The 25,099-nt window shown below is 41.5% G+C and overlaps 1 protein-coding gene across 2 annotated transcripts; it reads right to left on the reverse strand.

Moving 5' to 3' along the window:
• Positions 1–4,413: 4,413 nt before the first annotated feature.
• On the reverse strand, positions 4,414–23,077 carry LOC311124632 (phosphatidylinositol 3,4,5-trisphosphate 3-phosphatase and dual-specificity protein phosphatase PTEN-like). Of its 2 annotated transcripts, XM_084198744.1 has the most exons (10): positions 22,059–23,077; positions 12,378–12,462; positions 12,138–12,182; positions 11,996–12,039; positions 11,660–11,898; positions 10,591–10,732; positions 6,279–6,347; positions 5,571–5,737; positions 4,914–5,195; positions 4,414–4,697 (listed from the first exon to the last, which is right to left on the reverse strand). In XM_084198744.1, exons 1-10 carry the CDS (start codon positions 22,135–22,137, stop codon positions 4,512–4,514), a joined length of 1,338 nt encoding a protein of 445 aa, XP_084054870.1. In that variant the 5' UTR covers positions 22,138–23,077; the 3' UTR covers positions 4,414–4,511. The 2 variants fall into 2 exon arrangements, with proteins under 2 accessions (XP_084054870.1, XP_084054871.1); XM_084198745.1 differs by lacking the exon at positions 6,279–6,347 and having other exon boundaries at positions 22,059–22,845.
• Positions 23,078–25,099: the final 2,022 nt, after the last annotated feature.

Here is a 25,099-nt window from a genome sequence, read left to right on the forward strand (position 1 = left end):
TGTGTATGGACCATATACATTTTAGCAGACGCTCTTATCCAGAGCGACTTACAGTTAGTGAATACATATTTTTTTATACTGGCCCCCCGTGGGAATCGAACCCACAACCCTGGTGTTGCAAACGCCATGCTCTATCAACTGAGCTACATCCCTGCCGGCCATCCCCTCCCTTACCCTGGACAAATTGTGCGCCGCCCATGAGTCTCCCGGTCGCGGCCAGCTGCGACAGAGCCTGGATTCGAACCAGGATCTCTAGTGGCACAGTTAGCACTGCGATGCAGTGCCTTAGACCACTGCGCCACTCAGGAGCCATATGTGTGGGTGTGAGCAATAGGCAATATGCCTATTTTCTGTGTGTGCAAAGAGGGGCGTGAAATGTGTTAGACTAAATGTATGTGTGAATTACTGTGCTCGCATAATGATTTGAGCGTTTATGTGTGTTTTCAATATGATACTGTAAGTGTGTGTAGGTGTAGTGTGTGTGTTCTTTTTCCACAGGCTGTCAGAGTCGTGCCGCTAAGTCTTTGGTAACTTACAGTGCCTGTGTTTTTTTAAGCTTTTGTTTAATTTCGACTTCCTGTTTTATTCTTGGCCTAATCCAAACGCAACACAGCTGTGCAGCCAGGCAGAGAGAGCAGGGGGAGGGTTGCCAGGTCCTGCTGTGATGAGCCATGCTTTGCAACTGCTCCCAGCAGATGGGAGGGAAAAAAGGGTGACAGCTTGGGCTTATCTCAGCTTTTATAGGCCAAATTGACCCCCATTTGATCATAATAGTGTTTAAATCTATATATTTAATGTAAGATCTACCCCTCCCATTATTTTAGAGATACAGTGCTGTGAATGTAAGATGGTGAAGCCAGAGAGATTTAACGTTAAAGCAATACTATGAAAAACCCAGTATATTAGGGGAAGTCTTTCTCTTGGGGGATCGCTGTTTACTATACCATCAAGCTGCGTATGTATTTTATTTATCTATATATCACTGCGACGTGGGTTGCCAGCTTGAGCTGGATTCTTTCAGAGGCCAGTGTATTTAGCTTCAGTCTTTATTTGCCCATAGTGTGCTGAGGCATCTCACTGCTGGTCTCTCCCAAACCAACCCAGCACATTCATTATTAATCTAACATACCAGGGACTCTCTTTCTCTCTCCATCGCTCTAGCCAATTACAGTAATGCCCCACCGACTGCTGCCAGACTCATTCGCTGGCAAGCTGCGTCTTTGATGTCCATCAACATGAGGAGACCGGGGGAGCGACTCTTAATAGAGCAGAGGGGGAGATTATGTGACTGACTGTCCCTGGGGTGGGAACTTTTTTTTGTACTTTATTTATATTATATTTTATTACCAGAGGACCCAGGGCTTTACCAGGGCTTTACTGTAGCCAGGGTCCTGCCTCTCTGTGCCTCCTATCACAGTGACATGGTACTTAATCCTGTTACTCTGTCATTTGGTGAGCCACCGAAGTGTGGGGAGCGCAGCAAGCTGCTTTACCCAGGCAGCTCTCTCTCTCTCCAGGGCTGCATCTCAATTATCAGGAAGTAATGCGGAGTTGGCTATCCTTCAGCTGCTGGGATGGAGAAGACCTGGACAAACAGACAAACAGCCCACTGCCATGATACTGATAGCTGGGTATGAAATCAACTGGTTATAGTTGAGAAAATTGGGATGCTGCCTGCAATGTCCATCTATTTGCACCCCTGCATGAAATGAAAGTCAAATGTGTCTGGGTTTTTGATCTAGTTGTGGTAATGAATAGATGCTGTTCAGGCTAGGGCCGGGATTCATTCTGAGCAGCGTTGGATCCGCCTTACAGCGCGATTGACATTTAAAGGTATTTTCTGATTAAGCCAACATATGCAGCATTTACCATGAATGTGGTATCCAGGAACGCAGGCACATTGCCTTTAAAGGTCCAATGCAGCCATTTTTATCTCAATATCAAATAATTTCTGGGTAACAATTAAGTATCTTACTATGATTGTTTTAATTAAAATTGTCAAAAATAAACAAAAATAGCTTCTTAGCAAAGAGCAATTTCTCAAGCAAGATTTTTGCTAGGACTGTCTGGGAGTAGTCTGAGTGGGGAGGGGAAAACTGAAAACTAGATTTTATTGGCAGAGAGGTTTGGAACTATTTCTGGTCTATTAACTAATTTACCGCCTGGTGATGTCACCAGGCAGGCAAAACTCCATCCCACCAAAACTGGCTGACATTTCAGGCGGTCTTTTCAAACAGCACTTACACAAAAAGGGAATTACAATTTTTATAATATTTTCCAACCTCAGTGTGGAAATACACTGAACAAAAATATAAACACAACATGTAAAGTGTTGGTTCCATGTTTTATGAGCTGAAATAAGATCCCAGAAATGTTCAATACACACAAAGCTTATTTCTTTCTAATTGTGTGCACAAATTTGTTTACATCCCTGTTAGTGAGCATTTATCCTTTGCCAAGATAATCTATCCACCTTACAGGTGTGGCATATCAAGAAGCTGATTAAACAGCAGGGTCATTACACATGTGCACCTTGTGCTGGGGACAATAAAAAGGCCACTCTAAAATGTGCAGTTTTGTCACACAACACAATGCCACAGATGTTTCAAGTTGAGGGAGGGTGCAATTAGTAAGCTGACTGCAGGAATGTCTACCAGAGCTGTTGCCAGAAATTGAATTTTCATCTCTCTACCATAAGCCACCTCCAACGTCGTTTTAGAGAATTTGGCAGCACGTCCAACCGGCATCACAACCGCAGACCACGTGTATGGCATCATGTGGGCGAGCAGTTTGCTGATGTCAACGTTGTGAACAGAGTGCCCCATGGTGGCGGTGGGTTATGGTATGGGCAGGCATAAGCTACGGACAACGAACACAATTGCATTTTATCGATGGTAATTTGAACGCAGATTCCCTGACGTCCTGAGGCCCATTGTCGTGCCATTCAGCCTCCGTCATCACCTCATGTTTGAGCATGATAATGCACGGCCCCATGTCGCAAGGATCTGTACACAATTCCTAGAAGCTGAAAATGTCCCAGTTCTTCCATGGCCTGCATACTCACCAGACATGTCACCCTTTGAGCATGTTTGGGATGCTCTGGTTCGGCATGTACGACAGCGTGTTCCAATTCCCGCCAATATCCAGCAACTTCGCACAGTCTTGAAGAGAAGTGGGGCAATATTCCATAGGCCACAATCAACAGCCTGATCAACTATGAGAAGGAGATGTGTCGTGCTGCATGAGGCAAATGGTGGTCACACACCAGATACTGACTGGTTTTCTGATCCACGCCACTACCTTTTTTATTTAATGTATCTGTGACCAACAGATGCATTCAGTATCTATATTCCCAGTCATGTGAAATCCACAGATTAGGGCCTAATGAATTTATTTAAATGGACTGATTTCCTTATATGAACTGTAACTGTAACTTAGAAATTGTTGCATGTTGAGTTTATATAACCCCCCCCCCCCCCCCCCCCCCCCCACTGCAGATGGGGAGAAATCACCTAAATCATAAAACATCATGAACTTCCATGATGCAATTCACTCCAAAGACACCAGGAAGTCCTTTATGACAAATGATCCACAGGGTAACCCTGAGAGCTTAAAAGACATTGCAAAGCTTGTGTCTAAGAAAACATGAAATTGCATACATTTATTAGGGATGGGCGCTAACTTCCAATACATGCACACCGTGACAGTCCTTTAAATGTATATAAAGTGTTGACATTGCAAACACTTGTCTCCCTGCTGTTTTGTGTATTATATTTTTATTATTTTAGGATAAAAAACGGACAATTACATGGGATGCCTTGTTCTGCATAATTTAAACAGTACGGAAAGGAATGGCAATGCTTTAGACATCACAGACTCATAACCCAGCCCCTCCCCCAACCCACTGCCTGCATGCAGCTTCCACTGCACAAAGGCCAAAAGTCATCGTCGTGTGAGACAGCTTGCAAAGAGCACGAGAAGCATTCACAGTAAAGGAGGATGAGGGAAGAGGTGTGGTGGAGGGGGTAGAGAAGAAGAGAAGGAAGGAGAGAGAGAAGACAGGAAGATAAACAAAGTGACTGCAGCACTGGCCTTGGTTTCGACAGGAGAAGGAGCAGCATAGTCCTCCTGATTGTTACTCTTTCCATTGTCTATGACACAAAAAAGTTTGTTTACATATGTATGTATGTATATATATATATATATATATATATATATATATATATATATATATATATATATATATATAACATTACAGCTACAGCACCTTCCCCCAACAACATCAATACCTCGCGCATGGTACACGGCCGTGCCAAAGAAAATAATCCTAAAAACAATATATTGGTCAGAATATTATTTTTTCTAAAATTGGCATTTTACATGATGCTCTGCTGCTGTTTTGGGGGAGGCATGGGAACAAAGGTTCTTCTTTTGAGTTCATATTCAAGTTTGCTCCTTTTTTTCTCTGGTGTACATCTTTTTTTCTTTGTGTTCCTGTTTTTTTTTTTTGTTCACACTTTTGTGATCTGCGTGTGCTGCTCCTCATCAAAAGGTTCGTTTTCCGGATCAGAGTCAGTGGTGTCGGAATATCGATAATGGTCAGGCTCGTTGTCGCTAACGTCCGGAGTGACGGATGTCGAAGTGCTCGCCTCGGAATTCGAAGAATCTTCCACGGTTTTCGTGAAATACAACTTCACCTAAAGGAGCGAGAGAGAGAGAGAGAAAGCCACAATATCAGAACAGGGAACCTTGTCAAACAATAGAATTCAGCATTAAACTGCCGTCATTGAAAACCAATGTTTCAATTTCATCAGGATTCTAATAGGGCAAAGACCAATTGATAGATTTACACAACAGATTTGTAGTACCTTCCTCATATTGTTAACCATTACAACCATGTTTAAATGGCTCACCTTGAAATTAGGTGAGAAGTAGCGGTTAGCTTTGTCTTTGTTGGCCTTGTCCAGGTCATTCTTGGTGAGCGCGAGGATGAGGTAGTCCCTATCGCTGTCCCTGCCGCTGTCCCTGCGTTCGGCGCTCTGTGGTGCCTGGGGAGGGGTGCCAATCGTGGGCTGGTTCTGGACCCCGTCCACATCGTTCACAACCACCACCGACCCATTCTCCACCTTCTCCATGCTCTCCTCCAGTGGCCCGGGGATGAAGAAGGTGTTAACCCAGAAGTGGAACATCTTATCCTGGATAGTGGAGAGGGAGAGGTACTGACTAACTGTAATGGAGTCTGTCTGACAATCATTGAAGTTAATGCAGGCTTAGAAAAGCTAAACATTTAGAGTACATAAGTGTGAAAATCCTTACAGTTATTTATAGTAACATGCTACAATACATTTCCAGGTAAGCTAGCCAATTTTAACTTCAGAATGACGTTTATAACCATTGTTCATTAGGACTATCATGTATAATACTATAGGAGACGCACCATTAAACACCCTTTATGATAAAATACCAGGCATTAACTATAATGGGTCAGCAATTGAAAACTCCATAACAGCTGAAGCCAAGGAAATCCAGTGGGAAACTAGAGACACTCGTGACGGGCGGAACTAACCAACCTTCTTCATCATTTTGTTTTGCTTGTGAAAGAACTCCACTTTGACATCTCCACAGACGGGCAGCGGCTGGGGAAACTCAAATAGCATGTGCTTTTCTTCCCTCCGCGTGTGAGCCGGGTTGGACGTGTGGATCTTGACTTTAAGTTGATACACCACAAACTGAGGATCTAAAGGGGTGAGTGTTTCAGAGACAGGGGGCAGAGATAGGGAGAGAGGTGGCAACGAAGGGTAATGGAGGTAGAGAGAACCAGACAAGACAGGATACAAGTCTTAGTAGTCTTGGAGTTGCTGCCATGTCCTCCTTGAAGGACAGTTACAAAAGCAACCCCTAGTTGTGAGTTCTCTAAAACCGTGTTTTCCAATATAGGAGAGAAGGAAAGAACCAGACCACAAAGGAGGAGAGAGGGAAATAACCAGACCACAAATAGCACCCAAAAAGAACCAGAACCAAAGACATGGGACCCCATTCTGATGACTGTCGCGCTTCCGTCAATAACAATAGCATTACATTTGTGAGAGTTTGAAACTTCTCATAAGGGGGTGGTTGGTTGGTCTTTGTCTGCCTCCACATTGCAATGATGTCTTAACACTACAACTCCTTCTAGCCTTGACTAGAATAAGTTCTACCTTTCTAGTTCTTGTTGGAATTGGGGCCAAATGAACAGTATATGAGGAAAGTACATCAAAACGGATGAAAGGCTCATTTACCCCAATGCCAATTCCCTTTCTTGAAGCCCTGAGGGATCGGCTCGCTCCTGTTTTTAACGGTACTGTCCCCTTAGAGAGAGAGAAGGAGATTAACACACAGCCTGGCAGGGCTGGCAGGCTGGGCCTTCAGAACACAGTAGGAACACTTCTAACGGTACAGATATATGCTAGGATATCAATTATGTATATACACAGCCACACATCTAAAAACAATGCTTTCAAATGGAGATATCAACTTAAATCTAGTCAACAAGACTTGGGATATATGGTGCAATACATTAATAATTCACAGGAAAAAAAACATGTGGGAACTTCAAACTGTAGATATTCCAAGAGCATCTCAATTGACCATTAAAAATCCCAATGCCAGAAAGCTGCATTTAGCTTATTTAATTCTTAACAATGTGCGATGAATGTATTCACCAATGAGGAACCGTCTTATATGCTAGTCCATTGAAATGAGTTTCTCACCCAATACACTAGTGATGTGCGGGTTGACTCATAACCCGCAGTACCCGCAGTTATATCCGCGGGCGGGTTTAGGGTCATGAAATATTGTGTCGATGAAGGGCAGGTGGGTGGCGAGCGGGTTGAATAAAGGGAAAATGCATAAAAAATCCAGAATTCCTGTGCAATTCATATCTATAGCCTACATTGAGGTTTTCTTTCATTATTTTTATCTGGCATTAGTGCATAGTCTAAAGCTTTAGGGCCCAACACTGTAGCGTGCCAAAATACACGGCAATTGCCAAATGCTTTTGGGAACTTGGGTAGAAAAAGTTCATGTTGATCGACTGAGGCAAAACTTTTTGGGGGGAGTTTAATTCAATAAGAGAAAAGCTGTGAAATGGAGAGTTGAAAAATAAATAGAACGGAGGACCAGAACAATAATCTAATGTTTGGGAAAGATTTGGTGAAGTGGTAGGAGAGGATGATAGCAGTGCCGGCCGGCTATGTTGTGTGTGATGATTGTGAGCCGCTATACAAAATTGACAGTCAGAAGAGGGACTTCAAAATGGCACGTCAAGGGAACTGTACTGTTCATATTGGTTAAATGGAATAGTAGCCTAATTGAAATCTGGACACTGACTGTAGGTCTATAACCTCGCACATAGCCTAATATAATATTAGTAGAAAAATAGGATGTACAGTGAGGGAAAAAAGTATTTGATCCCCTGCTGATTTTGTACGTTTGCCCACTGACAAAGAAATGATCAGTCTATAATTTTAATGGTAGGTTTATTTGAACAGTGAGAGACAGAATAACAACAACAAAATCAAGAAAAACGCATGTCAAAACTGTTATAAATTGATTTGCATTTTAATGAGGGAAATAAGTATTTGACCCCCTCTCAATCAGAAAGATTTCTGGCTCCCAGGTGTCTTTTATACAGGTAACGAGCTGAGATTAGGAGTACACTCTTAAAGAGAGTGCTCCTAATCTCAGTTTGTTACCTGTATAAAAGACACCTGTCCACAGAAGCAATCAATCAATCAGATTCCAAACTCTCCACCATGGCCAAGACCAAAGAGCTCTCCAAGGATGTCAGGGACAAGATTGTAGACCTACACAAGGCTGGAATGGGCTACAAGACCATCGCCAAGCAGCTTGGTGAGAAGGTGACAACAGTTGGTGCGATTATTCGCAAATGGAAGAAACACAAAATAACTGTCAATCTCCCTCGGCCTGGGGCTCCATGCAAGATCTCACCTCGTGGAGTTGCAATGATCATGAGAACGGTGAGGAATCAGCCCAGAACTACACGGGAGGATCTTATCAATTATCTCAAGGCAGCTGGGACCATAGTCACCAAGAAAACAATTGGTAACACACTACGCCGTGAAGGACTGAAATCATGCAGCACCCGCAAGGTCCCCCTGCTCAAGAAAGCACATATACATGCCCGTCTGAAGTTTTCCAATGAACATCTGAATGATTGAGAGGAAAACTGGGTGAAAGTGTTGTGGTCAGATGAGACCAAAATGGAGCTGTTTGGCATCAACTCAACTCGCCGTGTTTGGAGGAGGAGGAATGCTGCCTATGACCCCAAGAACACCACCCCCACCGTCAAACATGGAGGTGGAAACATTATGCTTTGGGGGTGTTTTTCTGCTAAGGGAACAGGACAATTTCACAGCATCAAAGGGACGATGGACGGGGCCATGTACCGTCAAATCTTGGGTGAGAACCTCCTTCCCTCAGCCAGGGCATTGAAAATGGGTCGTGGATGGGTATTCCAGCATGACAATGACCCAAAACACACAGCCAAGGCAACAAAGGAGTGGCTCAAGAAGAAGCACATTAAGGTCCTGGAGTGGCCTAGCCAGTCTCCAGACCTTAATCCCATAGAAAATCTGTGGAGGGAGCTGAAGGTTTGAGTTGCCAAACGTCAGCCTCGAAACTTTAATGACTTGGAGAAGATCTGCAAAGAGGAGTGGGACAAAATCCCTCCTGAGATGTGTGCAAACCTGGTGGTCAACTACAAGAAACGTCTGACCTCTGTGATTGCAGAGGGGTCAAATACTTATTTCCCTCATTAAAATGCAAATCAATTTATAACATTTTTGACATGCGTTTTTCTGGATTTTTTTGTAGTTATTCTGTCTCTCACTGTTCAAATAAACCTACCATTAAAATGATAGACTGATCGTTTCTTTGTCAGTGGGCAAATGTACAAAATCAGCAGGGGATCAAATACTTTTTTCCCTCACTGTATTTATTTTAGCATCTTTAGAGAATGGATGTAAATGTGCTGTCTTTATCAGCATCATAAAAGCTGATAGTATTTCAACCACAAAATATGCATCCAAGCCGCCGCCCAAAAGAAATGTGTTTAGTAATTTTAACAGCTTTAAATGTCCTTAAAACCAGTCAAACGGATGTCATTAGTAAATGTTGTACTGAAAATCTTTTGGTTTTCTTTTGTTTTGTTGTTGAGTTATTGCATTTTCTCCCCGGTCCCTAAACATATTTACAGCCTGAGAGAAGCAGAAATGAAAGAGAAAACAAACTTTACCGATGCCAACTAGATTGAATCATTCATTCTATCGATTTATGACATTCTGGTGAGAAGGGTTTATTTAGTCTTAGGGAAACAAGTAATGACAGAAGAGAAGCTGCATGTATCTATTTATAGACAAGTTGACTAACAAATAGCAAATGAGAAATAAGCAGAAACATGGGCCTATCTAAAAAGACCTGTCAAAACATTGTTTCGCCATCTGACGGTACAGCGCATTTTCTATATTTGGGTGCAGGCCTCAGATTTGACCTTTATCACATATAGTTGAGCGGTTGTGGATGGGTTTATTAGCAATTGCGGGGGTGGAGGGGGACAAACAGCTGACCTGCGCATCACTACAATCCACCTCAGCATTTAGCCAAGACTTTAGATTGAGTGCGAACCTGATGTTTTCTATCTTCGTAAAAAGAGAACGTCAAACTCAGAATAGGGCCCTCTCTAGGGAGTGTTAAAAGGGAAAGAGAAGGGTGAGTGCAGAGCAGTTGAACACATTCAGATGTTAGGTTAGAGCATCACAGAGAATTCAAGGAGGAAAAAGGTACATTTTGTGCAACAGTGACATATTGAGAAAACACCAAGAAGAAAGATGATCTGTGACTCGGGCACATTAAACCAGAAAACCACATTACTAGCTGGTTTTCATAATATGATCAAAGATATTCAAATCATTGTTTCAGCCAAGCAAATTACATGCAGTAGATGTACATGCGTAGTCATTCACATTCCATTAGATGAAAGACATAGGCTAGATCATTAGATTCAATTGAATAAATATCAGTGGTGAAAATGTCTACATGAGCTAGGAGTTGAAGGAACAAACATTGTGCAGACTTTCATTTTTTCATGTCTTTCTGAAAATCCCTGAACAAATAATTGCAGTTATTTTTCAAGAGCAAGTATTAAGAAAAAAACGTATAAAATATAATATCTGTAAGAGGTCCTTGGTGACTTGTTATTTAGACGTACTGAATTCATCCTCTGAACTGCAGAGCAAAACACATGTCACAATTTGGATAAAGCAGGTAGAAGCCAAACTTGCTGAATGCAGCTGAGAGTAGTGTCATCCATGTTCTCTTTCTCATCAATATCTAGCCATCTTTCTTAAAGAGTACAAGCAACTGGTCAAGAGCTTGGTTGGCTTCATTGTAAAGTACATAATATGACTCCATGCTCTCACCATTCTCTACTACCGTGGGTGGCCGTATGCACACTCAGTGCCTGCCAATCCGTTTAAAGAGCTACATGCCTACGCCCTGAGTCGGAGGTCAAGTTAAACATGAGCGACTCACTGCAGGTGCCTCCGCTGAACATTGGTAGCGTCTCAAACACCATTTTGTGGAAGAGGAGAGCCACAGGCTTGTAGTCCAGCTTATTCTTCAGCAGGTGGCTATAGTAGTACACATAGCGCCGTTGGCTTGGGATCGTCACTCCCTGAAAAGGAAAGACAACAAAAACAGTCAATGCTAGAAAATTAACTCAATTTAATAATTACCACAAAGAACAGGATATACAGATTGTGAAAATACGTATTGGAAATCCTGTGTAGCTCAGTTGGTAGAGCATGGCGCTTGCAATGCCAGGGTTGTGGGTTCGATTATTACGGGGGACTAGTACAAAAAATTATGAAAATGTATGCACTCACTACTGTAAATCGCTCTGGATAAGGGTGTCTGCTAAATGACTCAAATGTAAATGTAAAAATTAGATCACGGCAGGTCTATGACAAAACCCCGAAGATCTAGGCCTAGTCTGCATTTATAAAAATTCTCACACCGAGTACTAGCATCTAGTCTCCACTAGGGATGGGCACGGTTAATCAAATATCCGAACGGACGTTAGTATTCGATTACTTGTGTTCATTTTTTGAGAATTTTTTTTGGGGACAATAAAAAAAGCTTTATTATAACTTCAAATTATCATTGTGACATTATTACCTTTACGGATATCACCATGACATTTTAAATACCAAATTTTATAAAAACAAACTTTTGAATGTAGTTTCTGCTGTGCATTGACATTGGTGTGCTATTTTCCCCACTTCAAATAGCAATTACAGGCGCACACCTAACAGAGTTTCCACAATACCTGGCACAGACCAATGCAAAACATTCACCAGAAAACATTTTTGTAACAGAATCAGTTCTATCATGGCCGAAAGTCTGACTTCTCTTTCACTGTTGCTTTTAGTAAAAAATTTGCTGAGAAAAAAGCAGCCTGTCCACTGTTCTCTGCCATGTGCATTTGCGTCATTCTGATAGGTCACTATCCGGATATCCGAAAAAATGTAATGATATTATTTGAATAGTGAAATAATGTTAAATGCCTAGTCTCCACCCATGGCAAGTCACTGTCACTGACCTTCTTGTCCCTTGTCCGCACTTCCCCGTAGAAGTCAAGTGCCTCCTGGGCGTCCTGGAACTTGCCACGATGCAGGAGGTAGGCGCAGATCATCACCCCGGTGCGGCCTTTCCCTGCCTTGCAGTGGATGGCTGCCACATGATTGTCATCCTCGCTCAGCCACTGGTCAAGGTCTTCACAGAACGGCTTGATGAGCTCTAGCTGAGGTGGGTTGTGGTCTTCAAAGGGGTATTGTGCAACTGGAGGGTGGAGAGAGATCGAGAGAGAGAGAAATATAAAGAGTACGTTTCCTTTCAGCAACCTGGCTCTAAAAACATTTTGTTTGTGATGGCGTACCTCTGCAGTTAAATTTGGCAGCATCGTAGTGTCGTTCTGCACAACTAAAATAGGAAGGATATTCAGTCAGCGGTCATGAAGGAGCAATTCATTTGTAAACAAACATTGATATTAGCGTGTAAGCGTTTTGCGGTATACTTACAGATTGTAAATCTTATAATGGTTTTTATGTTTAGAGTCAAGAAACCTGTTGAGGTAAAAGGTAAAGTTACATTCAAAACATTCCGTAACTACAGAAATTGACAACATAATGCATCTAATGAGAATGCAAAACACCTCAGGATACTTGGATTGTTTTGTCTAATGTTGGTCACAAACCACATTCCACACGCATTCATTACACAGTCCTCACCAGTTTAGGTCATGAGTGGCTGTTACTCACCGTACAACCTCGTCTATATTGTTTCTGTACACTCCTTCGAGTCGCTCTGCAGGAAAGCCCATAGCAATGATGTTTGGATAGATATCTGTGGTCACCATTGGGTCAAGGACACATACATAGAAGAAAATCCTATATACAGTCCAATCGGAAAGTATTCAGACAGCTTCCCTTTTTCAACATTTTGTTACGTTACAGCCTTATTCTAAAATGGATTAAATAAATTAAAAATCTGCAGAGAAGATTGGGAGAAACTCCCCAAATACAGGTGTGCCAAGCTTGTAGCGTCATACCCAAGACTCGAGGCTGTAATCGCTGCCAAACCTGCTTCAACAAAGTACTGAGTAAAGGGTCTGAATACTTATGTAAATGTAATATTTCCGTTTCTTATTTTTAATACATTTGCAAAAATGTATAAAAACCTGTTTTTGCTTTGTCATTATGGGGTATTGTGTGTAGATTGATGAGGAGAAGAAAAACACAATTTAATCCATTTGAGAATAAGGCTGAAACGTAACAAAATGTGGATAAAGTCAAGGGGTCTGAATACTTTCCGAATGCACAGTATAACTCATACAATACCAAAATCTCAAGCTTACGAGGCAATCCTATCACAATAAAATGTCTGAGGAAGATCATCATGACGTTTGTATCACCATGTGGGTGTCATTGTGCAGTAATGTACAGAAAGGGAAAGTACAGTGCAGGGCAGAAGGGTTGTGATCACTAGTATAACAGATGGCGTTGGCTGTGTGAGGGCGAGAGAGAGGCCGAGAGGACCGGAGCACTCCTAATCAAGCGGGGCCCACATGTGGGTACACTAGGAGAATTTACACAGCTTGACCTGCATGTATTTATAGAGCCCTAGTTATATTGAGATCGTCGCAGATGTTGGGCTTAACTCTCCTGCAGCCCCAGCCGAATCACATGGAATATTTAACAGATCAAATGTAAGGGTAATGAGGACCATGCTTGACGGACAAGAAAAGTATTTTGTTGGGATAAATGAGAATTGGTTATGGGGTTCATGGGGAAGAACAGTGAAACACACTGATGAGGTGACTTCAGCGACGAACAGGGCTCCAGGGTGGTCACATTTTGCCATCCTTTGACTTGAATTGTCAAGTTAAATTTTTATTTGGTCACATCGGCGCGAGCCGCAAATTCTATCTGGTTACTTCACTCAAAACATTCTATTTTGGGGTGGCTAAAAGCACAACTTGGTCAAACAGTAGCCTAAAGCAGGGTTTCCCAAAGTCGCATCTGCAATGATTGCATAGGCCTAGACATAATTGGGTATACTACGAAGTTATTAGCTGTTAGATTAACCAATTACATGGCTTACTAGCGGCATATTATATTCCTCAACCTAGGTAATGCATTTTAGAAGATAGCCCTATTTGGTAAAAGACCAAGTCCATATTATGGCAAGAACAGCTCAAATAAGCAGAGAGAAACGACAGTCCGTCATTACTTTAAGACATGAAAGTCAGTCAATACGGAACAATTCAAAAACTTTGAAAGTTTCTTGAAGTGCAGTCGCAAAAACCATCAAGCGCTATGATGAAACTGGCTCTCATGAGGACCGCCACAGGAATGGAAGACCCAGTTACCTCTGCTGCAGAGGATAAGTTCATTAAAGTTACCAGCCTCAGAAATTGCAGCCCAAATAAATGCTTCACAGAGTTCAAGTAACAGACACATCTCAACATCAACTGTTCAGAGGAGACTGTGTGAATCAGGCCTTCATGGTTGAATTGCTGCAAAGAAACCACTACTGAAGGACACCAATAAGGAGAAGAGACTTGCTTGGGCCAAGAAACACGAGCAATGGACATTAGACTAGTGGAAATTTGCCCTTTGGTCTGGAGTCCATATGTGAGATATTTGGTTCCAACCAAAAGACACGGTGTGGATGAATGGATGATCTCTGAATGTGTATTTCCCACTGTAAAGCATGGAGGAGGAGGTGTTATGGTGTGGGGGTGCTTTGCTGGTGACACTGTCAGTGATGTATTTAGAATTCAAGGCACACTTAACCAGCATGGCTACCACAACATTCTGCAGCGACACGCCATCCCATCTGGTTTGGGCTTAGTGGGACTATCATTTGTTTTTCAACAGGACAATGACCCAACACACCTCCAGGCTGTGTAAGGGCTATTTTACCAAGAAGGAGAGTGATGGAGTGCTGCATCAGATGACCTGGCCTCCACAATCCCCCAACCTCAACCAAATGATGATGGTTTGGGATGAGTCGGACCGCAGAGTGAAGGAAAAGCAGCCAACAAGTGCTCAGCATATGTGGAAACTCTTTCAAGACTGTTGGAAATTCATTCCTCATGCCAAAAGTGTGCAAAGCTGTCATCAATGCAAAGGGTGGCTATTTGAAGAATCTCAAATATAAAATATATTTTGATTTGTTTAACACTTTTTTGGTTACTACATTATTCCATGTGTTATTTCATAGTTTTGATGTATTCACTATTATTCTACAATGTAGAAAATAGTACAAATAAAGAAAAACCCTTGAATGAGTAGGTGTACACTACCGGTCAAAACATTTGACAGGTAGTGTACGTTAAACTACTCTACTAATTTCTGTCTGGAGGACAAATGTCAACCATATTATGTGTGATCATGTCCATATCAACTTCAATGTCATATCTCTCAAAACATTATTGAATTGACTTGCACATCTTCTCAACTCCTACCTGTAACTGCCATTCTGAAGCCTGTCTGCCTACATAAGCTGTGGGATTTTGCACTTTAACCACTGACGAAAGGGCACCCTTTTGTACAGTTCCTGTGTCACAGTGTCAGAAATAGAAAGGTTGAACAGCTGTAATGGAATACGCCTGTTTTCTTCTAGAATAAGTTATTTTGGAGCAAATCATTTTTGGAGCAAATAATTGTAAAACTGGTGTCCAAGATTTGACACGCCACTGACGACTCTGGTGAGAAAGGTGAAGACTTGACTCCCTCTAACTGCATCTAATTTCTGCATAATGCATGCACACAAACACACAGTACTATGGCAGTATCTGTAGATGTGATGAACACATTTGCCAAGATCCAATGTAACTTGACCAAAATTCGAACGAAACTAGCAAGAATATGATGCCCTTAAAAAGAGAGTACTTATGTCAGATAGGTGCAGTTCCTACCAAATTCCAGGTATGCCATTAAAATTCAAGAGGAACACAATACATTGCATTAATTCAATAAAACACAGCAGCGATTTTATTAAAGTATTTGCATAATGCCAAGCTACTTCCCTGTGGCCTTCAGCATATGAGCCTGTCTATTACGTACAGGAACATAATAATTTCCATTAATGCCTCAAAGACCTAATTAGGAACCAAATGCAGGCCGTTCTATACCACATAATGGGTTACAACCTCCGCCTCTGCCTTTGGTCCTACTGGCAAAATCATTCCACTCAGACTATTTTAAGTGTTTTTAAAAAGTTCCAGAGCTCCCAGGGGAGCTACAACCCAGGGCACAGCGGGCTCGGCATTCTGCAGCTGGGAGGAAACGCACATGCAGGACCCCCGATGGAAGGTCCTCTAAAAGCCGGACATTTCAGGCACACCTTTTCTCTCTGGTCTTTTCAGCTGTCCTGCCTCAGCTCTGTGCTCTAGCTAACTCCACGGCTGGGCACCAGAAAAAAAGAGAGAGTAGAGGGGGAGAGAGTTGAAAAGAGAAAATGAGAGGAGTAGGCAAGAGAGAGCGAATGATATGGGAAGGGTGGGTAAGAGTAGAGGAGAGAATGTGGGGAAGAGAGCAGGAAAGAAAGAGTGCTATGGAAAGGTGGTGGGTTAGAGATGGGGACTCAGGCAGCATTTCTGATACAAGATCACTGGTGCTCTATTCTAAGGATTATTCCCAGAACTCCGATACTGCATTATAGGGATGTTAATGGTTAACGGTTAACCATTAACCATTAATCGGTTAGCTGCCGAAAATACATTTGAACGGTCATGCTTATCGGTCTATATGTTCATTTGAATAATTTTGTGGAATTCAATTGGTGTGTGTATTTTCGTTAGTCGTCATGTATCTTATCACACATGCACAGCATACAGAGCCTAGTTTGAGGAGCGGAATGGCCTATCACCTGTCAGACAATGCGAGAGCAGACCCTTAAAAAAAGCTGGTACTGGAATTAAACATGCTTTTATAAGCACAGTCATTATGCAACAAATTATTCTAAATGCAATCGCGTGTTTAAAAAACTGTTTTGATGGCCACAATTAAAAAGAGGCACTATTTTTATTTCTCAATCTCAGTGCGCCTCCCATTTGCGTGCATAGGCTATAGTCAACGGTAGGCAGCCTATCAGCTTGTCACCCACCGCTTTGCAATGTGAGCTTAAGGCAGTATAATTGTTTGAAACCTGAAAATTTTACTTTACTTCAAATAATGAGGAATGTCTTACCTTGCTTCAAATTAGCCTAGCCAAAATCCAACCATAGAAACATGGAGGCAATTATTTATTAAGACTTCCTCATGCCATTAACCAGCATTTCTCTCCTGTTCTATTGTTTTTCATAACTTTCTTTCTTTGTCCAGAAGCCAAAGGCACAATCATAATCATATTAGCAACCCATCCTAGTTGTTGCTATTAGATTCCCCCTCTTTTTAAGTTTCTAATGGAGATGTTCATCTCCGTCACATATGGAACCTCTCGCATTAGGTGCGCTGTATAGAACGGTGTTCCCGCGAATTGCATTTTGGCAAATGTTTGAAAATAAAGTTGTATTAAATGCTTCACTACAGCTGTTGAATGTTCAATAATAGCCTATAGCCTTTAGACTGTAAGACGAAGGGCTTGCTATTGTTGCCTATTTTCATTAAGCTCGTAATGAAATATGTCAGTTCCTTATATGCACGCATAGTATTTTCTGTTGGTCACGTCATTTTCCTGTTTCAATTGTTTTTTGTTTGTTTATTGACTGGTTAACCGAAATGTGCATCCCTACTGCATTACATAACTGCAAAGAGCCCATATTGTTTTAAGACACCATGCCAAATTCGATAAAAAATAAGTTAAAGAGCCTGAATTTAGATAAGCAGAGAGGGGACTCACGCTGATTGGCTGCTGCTCATCATCAACAGAGAGGAATCACTGAGGTTGAATGACACACTCCTCTCGCGTCCATCTCACAAGCAGAAAATCCTGCAGAAGCTGACAAATCTGATATCAATATCTCAATAACACCATCTTTACACGATTAGCCTGTTATCCATTAATCAGTGGTTTCAACAACTGAAAAGGGGGCAGGGAATAATGACAAACTGAGTTTTATTTACATAAATGCCTTTCTCCAGTGAGTTGTGTCCATTCAAAACAGAATAGTGGCATTTGACACTTTCAATGTGGGGTAAGCTTAATGCTCAGACAGTGACCAGTTTTCATATTAGTAATTGGTCACATGTATCAATTTTAAAACAAGATAGAAAAGTAAAGCAAGAACCATCAAGCACTATGATGAAACTGGCTCTTATGAGGACCGCCACAGGAAAGGAAGACCCAGAGTTACCTCTGCTGCAGAGGATAAGTTCATTAGAGTTACCAGCCTCAGAAATTGCAGCCCAAATACATTCTTCACAGAGTTCAAGTAACAGACACATCTCAACATCAACTGTTCAGAGGAGACTGCGTGAATCAGGCCTTCATGGTCGAATTGCTGCAAAGAAACCACTACTAAAGGACACCAATATGAAGAAGAGACTTGCTTGGGCCAAGAAACACGAGCAATGGACATTAGACCGGTGGAAATCTGTCCTTTGGTCTGATGAGTACAAATTTGAGATTTTTGGTTCCAACCGCCGTGTCTTTGTGTGACACAGAGTAGGTGAACGGATGATCTCCGCATGTATGGTTCCAACCGTGAAGCATGGAGGAGGAGGTGTGATGGTGCTTTGCTGGTGACACTGTCTGTGATTCATATAGAATTCAAGGCAAACTTAACTAGCATGGCTACCACAGCATTCTGCAGCGATACACCATCCCATCTGGTTTGCGCTTAGTGAGACTATCATTTGTTTTTCAACAGGACAATGACCCAAAACACACATCCAGGCTGTTTTAAGGGCTATTTGACCAAGGAGAGTGATGGAGTGCTGCATCAGATGACCTGGCCTCCACAATCACCCGACCTCAACCCAATTGAGATGGTTTGGGATGAGTTGGACCGCAGAGTGAAGGAAAAGCAACCAAAAAGTGCTCAGCATATGTGGGAACTCCTTCAAGACAGTTGGAAAAGCATTCCTCATCAAGCTGGTCGAGAGAATGCCAAGAGTGTGCAAAGCTGTCATCAAGGCAAAGGGTGGCTACTTTGAAGAATCTAAAATATATTTTGATTTGTTTAACACTTTTTTGGTTACTACATGATTCCATATGTGTTATTTCATTGTTTTGATGTCTTCACTCTTATTCTACAATGTAGAAAATAGTACAAATAAAGAAAAACCCTTGAATGAGTAGCTGTGCAAACTTTTGAATGGTACTGTACATCAATATGGTCTCTACATTATAATACTGCATAGCCTACCACAACCAGTGGTTTCAAACAGACTGTGAGACAAGTTGTTTTGATTTGCTCAGGCACACAAGTAACTGAACAAATGCCTCACTAAACCGTCACAGGTATTGCCATTAGGGTGAACACCTTCCTACCACACCATAGATAAAAAGGAGTGTACAGGCCATTACAGTCCCTAGATTTATGGCAAAGTGCACAGAAAACTGCTACAAATAAACATTGTGCACATTACTCATGTCAGAGAAAACTATAGAATTAACACAATCCGTGTCCACCCTTCCCACCATCTCTCCCCCATTTGCCTGTTTCAATAGTGTCAAAACACCTTAAAATACATCCATTAAAAAAACACAACCAGGTAGCAGACGATAACTTGACTTCTGATGTTGGCTTGTAAGCCAGGCTTCACCAGTCGTTACTCTGCTACAGCATTTTACAGTCCCGAACCTATTCCAAGAACACACCCGTATGGTGCACTCCCATAAACTTGTCTTCAATATCAGAGCCAGGTTAGCCAGGTCTGAGATGTGCTGCAAGGGACTACCAATCTCATCACCAGCATACTATGGGTTAACAAAATCGATATAGGCCTAGATCACAAACATCACTTGACAGAATACATGAGCATGTTCTGAAGTTAACCTCAATAAATTAACAATATCCAATCATGCAGATTCCATTTTGACTTTATTTGCATTAGATCTTCTCAATTTAAGAATTTTCAGGCAGTGCTGCATCAGTGTGAATGTTATTTGTAAAAAGTATATAGTGATTCATTGGAAAGTTAGACATCGAAAATTGGCATATTGAATTAATAATTTGCATAAAGATAACATGAACTGAATTTAGGCTCTTTTGGCATTAGCTAGTTTTCTTCAAATGGTTTTTAACCAAGGTTGCCAGATATGTTACCTATACCCTAAGGGAACCTGGGTTAGATAGTTTGCTAGGTAGCTAGAATTATGCCTCATGTCATCTAAGATAAGAAAACACTGATACAGCAGCAAACCAGCTTCCATGCACTGTCAAATAAGTCAAGTTTTACTGTAGCAAGCAAACCAAATGTTAGTTTAGATTACAGAAGGTTGGCTAACATTAGCTATCTAATGGCAAAGAAGTAGTCATGTCTACATGAACATATTGTAGCCAACAACGTTTAGTGTAATATTGACTGGCTGCTAACCTGAAACTAGCTAGCAAGCTAAATTGGTCAAATAATGTGTTGGCTAATGTTACTTCTAACACAACTTAGTGACTTCAGAAAGTATTTATACTCCTTAACTTATTCCACATTTTGTTGTGTTACAGACAGAATTCAAAATTGATAAAATGTATATATTTCTTTCACGCAATACCCCATAATGCCAAAGTGAAAACATGTTTTTAGACATTTTTGCAAATGTATTGAAAAAATGAAATACAGAAATCTAATTTACATAAGTATTCACACCCATGAGTCAATACATGTTAGAATTACTTTTGCCAGCAATTACAGTTTAGTCTTTCTAGGTACTTTCCAAGAGCTTTGCAAACCTGGATTGTACAATATTTGCACATTATTATTTTTTAAATTCTTCAAGCTCTGTCAAGTTGGTTGTTGATCATTGCTAGACAGCCACTTCCAAGTCTTTCCAAAGATTTTCAAGCCGACTTACATCAAAACTGTAACTAGGCCACTCAGGAACATTCAATGTTGTCTTGGTAAGCAACTCCAATGTATATTTGGCATTGTGTTATAGGTTATTGTTCGGCTGAAAGGTGAATTTGTCTCCCAGTGTCTGTTGGGAAGCAGACAACCAGGTTTTCCTCTAGGATTTTGCCTGTGCTTAGCTCTATTCCTTTTATTTTTATCAACAACAAAAAAAACTCCTTGCCGATGACAAGCATACCCATAACATGATGCAGCCACCACCATGCTTGGAAATATCACTGAGTACCACTAATGCGTTGTGTTGGATTTGCCCCAAACGTAACGCTTTGTATTCAGGACAGATTTCATTTCTTTGCCACATTTTTTGCCATTTTACTTTAGTGCCTTATTGCAAACAGGATGCATATGTTTTGGAATATGTATATTCTGTACAGGCTTTCCTTCTTACCACCCTGTCATTTCGGTTGGTATTGTGGAATAACTACGTTGTTGAACCATCCTCCGCTTTCTCCTATCACAGCCATTAAACATTGGCCTTATGGTGAAATCCCTGAGCGGTTTCCTTCCTTTTGGGCAACCGGGTTAGGAAGGACACCTGTATCTTTGTGGTGACTGGGTGTATTGATACACCATCCAAAGTGTAATTACTTCACCATGCTCAAAAGGGATGGATATTCAATGTCTGCTTTTTTATGTGTACCCATCTACCAATAGATGTCCTTCTTTGCAAGGCATTGGAAAACATCCCTGGTCTTTGTGGTGGAATCTGTGTTTGAAATGTACTGCTCGACTGAGTGACCTTACAGATAATTGTATGTGTGGGGTACAGAGATGAGGTAGTCATTAAAAAAACACTATTAGTGCACATAGAGGGAGTCCTTGCAACTTACGTGACTTGTTATGAAAATGTATACTCCTGAAACTATTTAGGCTTGCCATTACAATGGGTTGAATACTTATTGACTCAAGACATTTCAGCTTTTCATTTTTTATTAAATTTGTAAACATTTCTAAAAACATAATTCCACTTTGACATTATGGGGTATTGTGTGTAGGCCAGTGACAATCTCAATGTAATAAATGTTTTTTATTCAGGCTGTAATAACAAAATGTGGAAGAAGTCAAGGGGTGTGAATAATTTCTGAAGGCACTGTACCTGATAATGACAACTTGGTAGCTAGCTGTTAACTAGCTAGCAAGTGGGGCTAACTAGACGGATAAGAGCGTCTGCTAAATGACTAAAATGTAAATAACGAGTTTGAGTAACTAGCTAACGTTCGCTAGTTACTGGATGTCATACTAGCTTCAGAGACTTATACGTGCTCATTTGACAGATCCACCATATTTCAAAACATGCTTTCCCGTCTTATCAAAAACATTAGTTAGCTAGCAATCATTGCTATTGAATTGATACAATATGCATACTCACGTGACTAGTTTACTGTATGATAAACTAACGTTAGTTATTTAAGAAAAGGATACACGTTAAGTCCAAGTCGAACCCATCCTCCTGGTATCTCCTTTTGTTCCGGCTGACCATTTCTTTTATCTTCGCAGCCATTGTAGCTAACTTAGTGACAGGAGTCTCTTTATGGTTGTAAAATTACGAAAAAGTATCGTTGCTTTGCCTCTCAATCGCCCTTTGCGCTTTTGATTTTGCAGCTCCTGTCTCGCAATGACAAGCTAGCAGTGGTAGTCGTTGTGAGTAGGATTAACTAGCTAGATAGAATGTCTTCTTCTCTGGATCATAAAGACGGGCCTTGCTCTGCTCCTCCGCGCAGGCCCAACTTTCCCAATCCTGGAATTTGTTTGCAAATCCTCCCTGAAAAAGACATACAATTCTCCTCCCGCCTAACCATATGGTATAAGAGACGGTCCGAACCTCTTGATCTACCGTAGCCGCCGTGATTGACCGGACAGCGAGGAGAGAAAACTCTCCGACGCTCGAATTTGAAGACTAACGTTACCCTGGGAAAGCACAGCAACAGTATCCACTCGTAGCTAGCAAGCTACTGTAACTACCTAGCTAACGTTACCCCCCTTTTTTTTTTATTATCCCAAAACCTCCTAGCGAATCAACATTGTCGTCGATTGTTAGCCAAAATACACCCGAAAAAGTGACAGGCTCCACCGTGCATTTATATTGGCTATACAGGAATCAAATATATGCACAGATTCGTTTGACAGATTGCTATGTCCCGGGGTTCATCTTCTTTTCGCGTTTCTCTCCAGCTGAATTCTCAAGCTCCCATCATGGCTTCCAACCGAGGAAAATATGTAGAGCAGGCTAGGTTTTTAAAAGAAATATCCTACCGCCGCAAATATATAGTTCTAGAGCGAAATCAAAAACAGTTTCTTCCTATCAAATAAATCATTGTTGATTCTCAGAATAGCTATTTATTTGCAAAAGTTTTATGTCGTAGTCAGTGTATTGGCAATTTACGTTTTTTGTAGTCGGCTAGTTCTTTTGTTGGCAGCGGAAGGACACAATCAGAGCGCATACAATTCTCTGTCAATGTGATCACGTGTCTTTGTAATTAGGGAAGTTTCCAACGTAATGTCACTTTTCTCGGTTTAAATTAGGTTATGCTATTTCAGTTTGACTGACAAGCATATCTGTTCATGTCATATAAAACAATTGAGAGAAGTCGGATACACCATCATTTTAGTATACTATTTCTAATGTCCTTCTAGTTTACCTTATTGAATTTATCCATGGAGGCCAATTACCAGAGGTGGGACAAAGTCATTGTTATGCAAGTCACAAGTAAGTCTCAAGTCTTTGCCCTCGAGTCCCGAGTCAAGTCGAGTCAAAGATGAGGCAAGTCCCAAGTTGAGTCAAAAGTCAAAGCCATCAAGTCTCAAGTCGAGTCCAAAGTCCTACCATTTTAGTTTCGAGTCATTTCAAGTCCTCTTACCACAGAAATAAAATGTATACAAATCATGTATGTCTGTAAGATTTGTATTTATTTAAACCTTTTTATACAATAACATTAATCAAATACAGCAAAAAACATAACATTTAATTTTCACAAAAAAAATGCTTGTATTTGAACAGCATATTGCACTAGAACAATGCAGAGAGAGAGAGAGAGAGAGAGAGAGAGAGAGAGAGAGAGAGAGAGAGAGAGAGAGAGAGAGAGAGAGAAAATGGTTTACGGGGAAGGACAAACACCAAAGCTCTGGAAGTAAAAACAGTGTGGGAACCTGCACTGCAAATGAACAGATCTTACTCCATGTGAAACTCCTACCACAGGAGAGAGAGAGCTGTGTGGACAGGTGATGAGCAGAGAGTGAGTGTGTGTGCGCGCATGCGTGCTGTGGACAGGTGGAGGGAGGCCCCTATACTGCATTGCATTTGCAAAAGATCAAATTGGCCAAAAGTCTGTCAGTCATTTGTGCACGATGGGGACGCAGAATGATGCCACCATGGCTGAAAACTCGCTCCACTGGAGCACTAGAAGCAGGCACTGCCAAGACTCGGATGGCTACTTGAAAGAGTGAAGGAAGAGTCTTACTGTTCAGTGCCCAGAACAAAAGGGCATTCTGTCCTTCTGCCATGTCAATGTAGTGACTTAGCTGTACTGCTGGTGGGGTCCCAACATCCCTTTTCTGCCTCTTATGGTATGCAGCAAACAGCCCTTCTCCTTCCATGTCCTCTAGTTCTTCTTCAGCAGGCACCGGCACAGGCTGCTCTGTCTCTGCAGCATCTTGCAGGATCAATTCTAAAAATAAAAATAAAAACGTGTCACAACAGCAGAAACAAAAGAGCCCTTATTTCTGATGTTGATGATACTGTTCAAGACTGAAATTTTTTATTATTGTTAAAGTCAGATTAATATCACATTAGATCCTATATCAGATTAAGATCAAATTATTGTACGTTGCATTTAAGTTGCATTGCAAGTCAATAATATTTACCTTTAACTCGTTGTGCCACCTCTGCCTTGATGTCACGGTTGACCAGCACATGGGGCTCAATCCACAGCAGACAAAAGGCTGGATCCAAGGCAGCTGCTTTCAGGTAGACTGTGTCTGAAAAGGGGGCAGTGATCCCTTCTTGAGACTGGGCCATTTTTACATTAATGAAGATCCCAAGAAATCTTTTTTTCAGGGATGCCTGCAGACCTCTGACCAGGCCACTCAGGAAACGAACTTGAGGCTTCAGCTTCTCAAGATGGTGATTGAGGGACAAGATGGATGGAACAACTGCACTGATTGTAATGACTTTCTCCCCCTGTGTCAAATCAGTTGCTTCTCCGAACGGTTTTAAGATGTCCACCAACTCCTTCAGCAGATTCCACTCTCGTGGTGTGAATGACAGTTCTTTATGCCCGGCCTTCTCAAGAACTGCGCAGAGCTTTTGCTGATCACAATGAAGGACTGCTTTTACCTGCCGCAGTGTGGAATTCCACCTCGTGCTCACTGCAGCAGGGATGCCTCTGTGCTCCCCAAATTCACCATCGAAGATGTCTTTAAACGTTGTGCTTGTGTGGAGCAGGGAGCTAAGTTTTGATAACTTG

Source organism: Coregonus lavaretus (genome assembly GCF_964263955.1).
Source record: "Coregonus lavaretus genome assembly, contig: HAP1_SCAFFOLD_3768, whole genome shotgun sequence".
Taxonomy (NCBI): domain Eukaryota; kingdom Metazoa; phylum Chordata; class Actinopteri; order Salmoniformes; family Salmonidae; genus Coregonus; species Coregonus lavaretus.

What these genes read in the sequence shown, in the direction of transcription:
- LOC311124632 (XM_084198744.1), bottom strand. Translation starts at nt 22,137, where the DNA reads ATGGCTGCGAAGATAAAAGAAATGGTCAGCCGGAACAAAAGGAGATAC. An exon ending in TGCGGACAAGGGACAAGAAG is followed by an intron (nt 10,733 to 11,659) that starts GTCAGTGACAGT and finishes TTTCCTTTTCAG; the next exon opens with GGAGTGACGATCCCAAGCCA. An exon ending in GAAAGGGAATTGGCATTGGG is followed by an intron (nt 5,738 to 6,278) that starts GTAAATGAGCCT and finishes TCACCCCTTTAG; the next exon opens with ATCCTCAGTTTGTGGTGTAT.